Source organism: Phyllobates terribilis, unplaced genomic scaffold (assembly GCF_046119375.1).
Source record: "Phyllobates terribilis strain yellow unplaced genomic scaffold, ASM4611937v1 Scaffold_8__6_contigs__length_399053987, whole genome shotgun sequence".
Classification (NCBI taxonomy): Eukaryota; Metazoa; Chordata; class Amphibia; order Anura; family Dendrobatidae; genus Phyllobates; species Phyllobates terribilis.
Window position 1 is genome coordinate 94,127,313 of NW_027362768.1, and position 10,317 is coordinate 94,137,629.

The 10,317-nt window shown below is 44.2% G+C and overlaps 1 protein-coding gene across 1 annotated transcript; it reads left to right on the forward strand.

Annotated features, from left to right (window-relative positions):
• Positions 1 to 347: 347 nt before the first annotated feature.
• Positions 348 to 9,965, forward strand: PRDX6 (peroxiredoxin 6). The gene is made up of 5 exons (XM_073643150.1): positions 348 to 534; positions 7,004 to 7,160; positions 7,585 to 7,731; positions 8,320 to 8,466; positions 9,406 to 9,965. The coding sequence occupies exons 1-5, from the start codon at positions 443 to 445 to the stop codon at positions 9,535 to 9,537; spliced, it is 675 nt and encodes a 224-aa protein (XP_073499251.1). The 5' UTR covers positions 348 to 442; the 3' UTR covers positions 9,538 to 9,965.
• The last annotated feature ends 352 nt before the right edge of the window (positions 9,966 to 10,317 follow it).

The following is a 10,317-nucleotide window of genomic DNA, read 5'->3' on the forward strand; positions in this document are numbered from 1 at the left end:
CATATTGAATTTTAGGTTTGCTAATTCCTGTAGGTGGCGTTAGAGTTCCCATCCTCTTCCGATCTGAAGAGACAATTTGTTTTATAGAGGAAATAGTGTTTTGTTGTGACAGAAGTCTTGGCTGCATAATGGTGGCGGTCAGACCACAGCTTATACGTGAGGTGCAGAGCCTCTTTCATCACAGTCCTATATGACAGAACAAACTCCGGAGCAGAACACGGCGTGACCCCACACAGCACACTGGCGCATGCGCAACCTGCCACACCCACAACGTAACCGCCCCGACCATTGCCTAAGAACCACGCCCACACAGACCTGCCAAAATAGCGGCGCCGTGTAATTTACATAAATACACGCCTCTTTCCGTATCCCCGCCCCCTGCTCGCTTCAGTCGGCTCTGCGCTCTCTGCTGTCAGTTGCAGTGTCGTGCTCTGTCGCCGCCATGCCCGGGCTGCTCCTCGGCGATGTCTTTCCGGACTTCGAGGCCGAAACAACGATCGGCAAAATCCGGTTCCATGAATTCCTGGGAGACGCGTAAGTGTCTATGAGGAGAGGATAACGGCTGTTCTATAAGGTGGTGCACAGGATCCTGCTGGGACTTGTAGTTCTGGGGGCTGGATACCGGTCTCTTCTATAGCATGCGGTTTTTATACAGGAGGCTGCTGATCCTTGTCACGACAGTGAGTGATCGATCGTGATCCGTGCGCAGCTGCGCCGACTTCCTGGTTTCCCTTCTTGTGTAACCTGCTGGTGTCTGCGGCCAGATTGTCCCCCCTGCCCTGTACCGGAGCCGGGGGCACTATCGGACATTTTCTCCCAACACTTTAATTTTTTCACTTTTCCTATTGGCAGCCGGTGCCTGACAGCGGGCATCTACGTACAATGTGCTGACCCTCTGCTCCTCCTCTTGTCACAGCTGTCATCATTTTCTGAGTTTATTTTTAATTCATTGGTGCCATGCTGGGGTTTATATGGGGCTTTGATCACTTTTTTTTTACATTTTTTGGAGGGGTTGTGCAGTGTCTAATATATAAAGTGTTTTTATTTTTTTGTACTATATCAATAAGTTCAAAACTTTGTGGTGGAGACATTGCAAATTTTTCTTCTAGGTAAAAGGCTACAGGATCAGTTGACCTGTAGCACACCTGTTATATCTACAGGGATGGTCATCAGACTTTATGCTGCAGACTGCACTCTGTAATTTAGAGGGTTAAACCCTCTAAGGCTATGTTCACACTAGGTGTTTTTATTTATGCGTTTCTATACAAATTTTCAGCTGTGTTTTACAGTACCAGCAAAGTCTAGATTTAAGAAATCTCATGGACACATTGTTTTTTTGTCATCATTATTTTATGCTTTGCACAATAGAGCATATCACTTTCAGCTTTTTTTTTTTTTTTTTTTTTTTTTCACCCATTGAAAGTAATGGATGGTGAAAAAAAAAAACACCTACTGTGAACATTGCTATGTTTTTAGTGAAAAAAAGCAAATAGATCAGTATGTGAAACTCGCTTATTTTTGTGATCTTACCAACTTGTCTTGGTCAGGTGAGATGGCAGTTTGGATTAGGACAGTTTTAATTAAATTAGTTGTGTACAATGTAAACATTGGCTGAGCTAGGTGTAAGATTAAACAATACCTGTGGCCCACAGAGGTGTGAAATTGAACAATCTGAGTAACTCAATGGCAAACCCCATAGTGTGAAAATAGTGTCCTACAAACTCAATGCACTGGCAGTATCTTGGGTAAACTAATCCTGAACAACTTACCTCCTCCACTGTTGGGGCATGTGCACACAATCAGTGTTCACTGCGGATTGGACACAGCAGCCAGATGTTACAGCATAGTGGATGGGATTTATACAAATCCCATGTCCACTATGCGTCTGCGGCACACCCGTGGAAACTGACACGTGGCGCATCTTTCCAGACCACAGCATGTCAATTTCTCCGGCGGGTCCGCATGCTGGCTTTCCCCATAGACCTAACCTCTATGGGGAAAGACTGCATGTGAGAAAAAAGAGCGCGGCGCTCATTTGCATAATGAACGGAAGGCGGAGGCGGCTTCTCCACAGCCTCGGGGCTGCAGCCGACTCCAGATAGTCTGCACATAACACTTACATTTGTAATTCTGGTTTCACATATGTCTTGCATTGGTGCCCTGTGTTCTTGCTTCTGTGGTAGAAGCAAAGCTGAACTTTGGGATCCTGAAAAATGCATCAAAAAATACACCAAAACCTGCCAAGAGATCGGGTCTTGCTGCAGAAATAAAAATGTCTAGTGTGAACATGCCCTTAGGCTATGTGCACACATTCAGTATTTGGTTGCAGAAATTTCTGCATGTCTTCACACAAAAAAAAGCCGCAGCAAAATGTGCATTTTTTATGCATTTTTAGCTGCATTTTTCTACCACTTTAGGGTGAAATACGCTGCAAAAACCTTGACAGAATTGACATGCTGCAGATTTATTTTTTTCTGCACCAAATATGCAAGTCAGAAATAAGCAACACGTGCATGACACTTCAGGATTCTCATTGACCTTGCTGGCATCAGGATCTCCTTCAGGTTTTGTGGCAAATCTGGAATGAAAAAACGCAGCGAAAACACGTGTGCTCAGCCTTCTAATCCATGTGTAAAACATGCTGATCTGTTTGCAAATTCCACAGCGATTTACATTGTATATGGAGGTGCTCTTAGAGCAGACCGCTACTGTGGGCCATACAGGTAAGTATAGATTTACTTTTCTATATCCTGTATGGCCTTAGTAGAGGTCTATCTCCCAGGGGGTGACAGATTCCCTTTAAGCTGCATTTACACTGCAAGATGGTCGTGAAGGAGCGTTCTTAAAAAATGCACTTTTCAATATGATCTTCCAGTGTAAGCAGGCGGCTGACAGATAAGCAAAACTCTCGTTCATCGGGTGAAATGATCTTTTCTGCAGCGCAAAAAGATCCTCATTCTCAGCGGTGCATCGTCCCGTATAAACCGAGAGCACGTGTTTGTGCATTTTTGTGGTTTTTTTTTTATACTTTTATTTTTTCCCCTTTGAGTAAATGCTTTAAAAAAAAAAAAAAAAAAAAAAAACCCAAAAAACACACTTTGGTTCTGCACAACAGAATGGCATGTGGATGAAATGAAGTTCTAACCCCTCTATGAGGAAGTATTGTTAAATGGCTGACAAGGTTCTTGTTGTGAAATTGTGAGTAGGAAAATTTAACCCCGTCAGGTTTGGATTGTGCACTCTGCTGGTGCGCACGCACACCAGTATTTTGCATCAGTGTTTCCATCCCAAATCCAGGAGTGGAACTTTGAGAAAAACTAATTGAAAGTTCCACTCCTGGTTTTGGCATGGAAACACTGATGCAAAATACTGAGTGTGAATGAGGACTTTGTGATACCCTGGAAATGTTTGTTCAGTTTTTCCCAAAACTGTATGTGGGGGAGAGGTTGCCGCAAGTCATGTCTGTGGGAGCCGCAGAATGTTTCTTCTCCTAAATCAAGGCCATTTTACCATGGAACAAGTTCAGGTTCTTTTCCTCTGTTCATGGTCTCCAATTATGTTCCTCCTCCTGTTTGGATTGGCGCTTTTTATAAATCTGCATTCCTGGCATGAAGCGGAGGTTAAATATTAACACGCACCAGTACAGTGGTATCTGTGAAATGTGGTGGCGGGGGCGGCTTCACGCTGCTTTGTAACATGTTACATAATCTGTTAGTTCAAGTATCTGAAATATTCTCTGCACTTGGTAAAATCTCTGTTCAGTTGTGCTGCGGCCGGCAAATGTGTTCAGGATCCGCACACAGCGCTCAAACGATCGTCTCTCCCTACACTCAGGACCCCATTGTGACGATCACTGGGGACCCAGCAAGAGATTGGCTATTGTTTTCTGTAGCCTGACAAACCCTGGAAGTTTTATTTTGTATTTTTTTTATTTTTAGCTTTAGGGTATGTGCACAGTTTTTAATCGCAAAATAAGTTTTCTACACTTTTTTTTTTCTGAGATGTTAAAGGGAATGTGTCAGCAGGTTTTTACTATGTAATCAAAGAGCAGCATAATGTAAAGGCGGAGATCCTGGTTTCAGGCATGTCACTTGCTCGCCTAACAGCTTTCTATAGTTTCAATACAATCAGCGTTTTATCAGCAGGAGATTATCACTGCAGGACTAGGCGTTGTGTCAGTCCAGCTGGTCTGTTAACCCCGCCCTCACACCCGATTGGCAGATTGTCAGCTTCCTATGTACATTGTCAGCAGTCAGGAATGTGGGTGGGGTTATACAGAGCACAGCATTTATAGCACTGCTACATCAACAGCAGAGAAAAGAGGGATTTTATCAAAACTGCACCAAGCAGCCCAGTAAGTGACACATTACTGGAATCGGGGTCCCTGCCCCTATATCATACTGCTATCAGATTACATGGCAAAACCCGCTGACTGATTCCCTTTAAGCAATGAATTAAATGCTAACCTTTTACGAGACAATCCCTAAAACTTGCAAAACACTCAAAAATGACTCCAAGGCATCCGTAGCATTTTTGTAGCCTGCACACTGACTTTTATGGTAAAGTATGTAGTAGTTTCATAGTGGAAAACGCCTGAAAAATTAACAGGTCAGTTCCGCTTGGTATCTTGAAAACATGAGCAGATAAATAAAAAAAGTGATTAAAAGCCTGAATGTATGATCAGTAATTTTTTAAATAAAACCAAATAGGAAAAGTCTTTGGAGCCTTCGGAGAGCTTTTTCAGGTATCTCTTGGGGTGGAGCTGCTTTGAAAAACTTCTCAAACACCAACTATCTGCACGAAGCCTTAATAAACCAGCCATTCCCTTCAATAAAAGTTAGCTGGAGTCAGTTTCTGTAGTAGAGCGCTGCCTAACCTGCCCCACCACCGCGCTGACCTATATATGCTGAGTATTGTGGGCGATAGACATTACACATCTGCTAATCCTGTGACCTTTGTCTGGCTCTGTACATGCTGCACACATCTAATGCCTGTTATCTTCGGTAGACCGCCATCAGACATCTGCTGCCAAAAGGGAAATCTAAGGCTATGTGCCCACAATGCAGAAATGCTCCGGATTTTTTCCTGAGCGTTTCTGCATCTCCCTGGCAGAAAAAACGGGTGCGGATTGTGCGTGCGGATTGTGCGTGCGGATTGTGCGTGCGGATTGTGCGTGCGGATTGTGCGTGCGGATTGTGCGTGCGGATTGTGCGTGCGGATTGTGCGTGCGGATTGTGCGTGCGGATTGTGCGTGCGGATTGTGCGTGCGGATTGTGCGTGCGGATTGTGCGTGCGGATTGTGCGTGCGGATTGTGCGTGCGGATTGTGCGTGCGGATTGTGCGTGCGGATTGTGCGTGCGTTTTTCCTGCTAGGGACATGTGGATGTGAAGCGTTCTTCACATGCATTTCCGCATGCGGGTTGACAAGCGGTTTCTGAGCGATTTTGGCATCACTTGGAAAGTGCTTGACAACTTGGTCACACTATCTGCAGCATCTGCACAGCACATGCGGATTATCATTGGGGAACATGGCAGACCTTCTACCAAGCGTTTTTTAAGTGTTTCTGCAGCGGAATTGCTGCTGCAAAAACGCTTCAACGCATCATGGGCACACAGCCTAACCATTTAATTTTGACATGTCTGATCCTGTGCTTTATCCCATAGTGTCAGAAGTGTCTGACCGCTGCTCCTCACCCTCTGTTGTAGTAAAATATGGAGCCATTACATAAGCATGAGTATGCAATTTAAGATTTAGGCACTCTGCCATATTGGAAGTGGAATGTTTCAACACATGTCCTATTTCAAAGACCTGTTCATCTGGAAGCATGGCTTCTACTGGAGAATACAGTGACTCATATGGGTGCCATCCTTCTCTTAAGGCCACAGCCCCACTATCAGTATTTGGTCAGTATTTTTTCTCAGGAGTGGGAGCCAAAACCAGGTGAGGAACAATCAGAGAAAAGGTATAATAGAAACAAGTCACCAATTCTGCATTTATCACCCACTCCTGGTTTTGGCTCCCACTCCTGAGAAAAAATACTGACCAAATACTGATAGTGGGGCCGTGGCCTAAGAAAGATCATGTGGTTTACTACAATTTTTGTTGCACTTGGAATTCAGACAGCACAAAGTGCACAAGTATGTGGTCTGGAGAAAGCAGTCTCCAAAAGGAGACAAACCCCTACCCTCAGAGCTGAAAGGCCTTGCCAAAGCTTAGTATCTTTGTTTGGCATCTCAAGGAATCTTAGTCTTTTCTGCCCCCATACCCTTACTAGGCACAGCCATAGGATCTGGCACCCTGAATAATCTTCACAAAGTAAAACCAGACGTAAATAAGCGTGTATTCAGTCTAAATCCGGACAAGCCATCCAACTGGATTTATTTCCATGCAGTAAGAGGGATTGTACAAGACGATACGCTTTTTTTTGCCCTTTATGTACAGAAGGTGCCTATGGGTCTGTAATGACTGCATCATGCGGGATCCAGACTTCTAGCTTGTTGTGTACATCGACCTTTTGTAGAAGAGCAAAGGGTGACATGGAATCTGTGGCCACATGGGGCTATTCCCAGGATGGTAAGTTATCCCCTATCCATAATATGAGCGATAACTCCCTGACCACTGGCAAGAACGGGGCACTGGATTCTCTATTGAGCCCTGTCGTGAATGGGGCAGAGGTGCACATACATTGCCTAAGGGACTGCTGGAAATGGCCCCGCATTGTACTTTCTCTGGCGGCCCCATAGACAATGAATGTGACGCATTTTGAGCCTACACATCTGCTCCATTCAAAATGGGGCTTCTATAGAGCCTTGCTTTTAGGATCCAGAGCCTTGTTCTCGGTAAAACGCCTAACAATGACTAATTTATCTCGTATTCTAAAGATGAGAATTGTCAAAGATGGTAATCCACTAACTCGAATACTTTTTCCTTGGCTTTTCTAGCCATAGAATACAGCATTATAGTTGACCCCAATTTATATGAAGCACTGCTTGTATTTTTTAGATGGGGTGTTCTTTTCTCACATCCGAGGGACTATACGCCAGTATGTACCACAGAGCTGGGGCGGGCTGTAAAGATGGCACCAGAATTCAAGAAACGAAATGTCCGCATGATCGCCCTGTCCATAGATGCTGTGCCAGATCATCTCGGCTGGAGCAAGGTAAATGCTTGACAGGTTTAGGATTAGGAAACAGTAGCACATTCAGTAGATGGAAAGATGAAAGGAAGAGAAGTTGGGAATTGATAGAAGGCTAACCTTGGGTGGTGGCCAAAGCTCCTCACCCAGTCTTGTACAGTACGTGCTTAGTTAACAACACTGAATTTTAGTGTCCGGCCTCCTTCTCGTGGCTGCACTTTGTGAACATGTGTGTTGTTGCTCTTCTGAAGCCCATTTGATCTGACGTGTTCATATATTGTGTATCGTGTGCCATTCTTTCTTTGAAGAAGCTTTTTGCACCAGTAATGACTTGCGGCCCATCTGTAGCACTGGCTGCACGGGAAGCTCCTTTACTTCACCTTGTGCTTGCCACGGATGGACAGAGGCTTTGGTATTTTTGTTCCATGTTCTGTTTTGTTTCCTGCAGGACATAAATGCTTACAACTGTGAGGAGCCCACAGAGACCCTACCCTTCCCAATAATTGCTGACCCCAAAAGGGACCTTGCTGTAAAACTAGGTATGCTGGATCCTGATGAGAAGGACAACGATGGGATGCCAGTGACAGCCCGATGTGTGAGTATCCATTTCCTCTTAGGGAAACTATTGATTGAAGTCACTTTTTTAGATTTTTATACTGTGGCATTCATTGACACTTATTTTTTTTTTTAACCAAACTCTTTATGGCACATTTATAAACGTGGTGCAAAATTAAAAAAAAAAAAAAAAAATGTTTTTTGTTTTGGGCTTTTTCAGCACCAAGTCACAAATCCCCTTCAACCTGGTGCATTTTTGCAACTTTTTAAAACTCCTCCAAACCTCACTACAGGCAGGGACTAAAGTAAAATGCCCCCCCCCCCCCCACACGCCCAAAAACAAACAAACAAAAAAAACCCCTGCAACATCTGGTTAAAAGTTACATTTCATGAATCTGGTATAGAGAATAAGGTACAAATACTAAAGGCACTAAAAAAGCAAATTACTCCCAAAAAGTGGAGAAACTGCAATGAATCGGGGTACTGCAACTCAAGTGACCAGAAACATAATTTGCTGCTCTATTGTATTTCTATTTAACTTGGGGACATGCATACACCCCTAACTTTGTGCATATTGCCTGTGATATGTATATGACCTACTAAGGCCTTTTTCCTTTTTGTCTTGTAGGTATTTATCATTGGCCCAGATAAGAAAATGAAGCTGTCAATCTTGTATCCAGCAACCACCGGTAGAAATTTCGATGAGATCTTGAGGGTTGTAGACTCCCTTCAGCTGACAGCCCACCACAATGTTGCAACTCCTGTAGACTGGAAGGTAATAAAGATAAAGCTGGGAATAGCAACCTGACGGAACAGCGCCGTAACAGCACATGGTGGGAACTGTGTAGTTCCTGTGAGTTGCTTGTTGTATTATGGCACAATGTCGATAACTGAGCTGTCTGTGCCAATACTGGAAGGTGCTGCAGTATTACATGGCTGACATCGCACAGTAAGGAGCGGAGATGACTCCAATCCTGACATTGATATTTAAAGGAACCCAAAGGGTCAAGTTGAAATGCCAGCACTTTAATACTGGGTAGAGGTATCTGTGGGCAAGGTGGTGGCAATACTTTTTTGCTGTGCCTAAATCCGTTTTATTGTACTGCTTTAACTTCTTGAACGTGTTTCCACTGCACTTTTGCAAATTCTCTTGAGAGAGGAAGAGAACGAGAACTCTAGTGCCACCTATAGGAAGTGGCAATCCTAAAAGTTAATATCTGCTCTCTAACAAGCCTTAGGATGCAAGTCAAAACCAGAATCTCAATTTGCAGACACTGTTTTGGGGTACCTTGCCAACCAGAGCTCACTTTGCACTGACGAGGGGCAGTACCCTGAAACAATGTCTGGAAATTGAGATTCTGGTATTTGCTTTCATCCCAGTCATGTGACAAGGCTTGTTAGAGAGTAGATATTGACTTTTAGCATTGCTACTTCCTATAGGTGGCACTAGAGTTCTTATCCTCTTCCTCTCTGAAGAGACATTTTGCAGATTTCCCAGAGGAGCATTGTGGCTTAAGTCTCCTCACCTTGGCATGTCAGGCTTGACATGTCACTCTCCGCAAGGAGAAACATTACCTCTTGAATCACTTGACTTCTCTAATCCTGGCACCGAAATCCTAGTTGCAGCCTCAATTAATATTATGCAGTCTAACCCTTGTTTATAGAAGGCATTTATGCAATCTGCTTTATTCAGATTTTCTTTTTCCTTTATCAGCCTGGCGACAGAGTTATGGTTCCTCCAAATGTTCCTGAGGCAGAAGCTAGTAAGATCTTCACCTGTGGCGTTTTCACCAAAGAGCTGCCGTCTGGGAAGAAATACCTGAGATATACAGCACAACCAAAATAAAGATTGCTTCAGCTGAGGAAGAAGTCTCCCATAATTTTACAGATCAAATCTAATTGACCTTCTGTGATTGTCCTCTGACCTACAAAGTCTTTAAAGTGGCTTAAAAATTGCATTCCTGATCTTAAATTCTCCAATCCTTATAACGAGAGGGGTGTAGAGAACTCCTGGCACTTCTTGTATTACTTCTCAGATCTAATTGTCATATATGACCGAGCAGATGCTCTTGCATTTGCCTCCAACTCCTCCCAAAAAAGCCCTGAATGCCAAGCCCTCGTCAGCCATATGCCAACCACAGTGCCTTACTCACTACATTGTAAAATAATGCATTTGTGCAACTGTACTTGATATTTGGTGGGGGGGTCTGGTGTCCTCATATCCTCACTGAGCAATATGAAATAAATTCTCCTGTTCATTACATATGTATACAATCTAAGATGTGAACCTTATGTATCTTGTAGTTGCAAGTCTAATTTGTTAAACCCCATTCACACACAGCTGTAATTTTCCCCTTCTCCCATGACAGCACCACCTGAGAGAGGGTATCCGCCCACCAAGGACAGGAACCTACTGAATAAAAAGGCGGTACCTCTCCTCCGCATCAGTTTTTTGGTTCCTGTCCCTGATGGGAGCCTCACCAGGTGGTACCTCACGTACCTGGATTATGGACGGTGCGGCCTGGAGGCCGTGGAAGCAGCAGATGGTCCCTGTTCCCAGCCCGTCTGGCTGCTGCCCGGGTCTGCGTGTGGGGAGGTGGTGCTGTTTTCTTTTGGATGCCTCCCC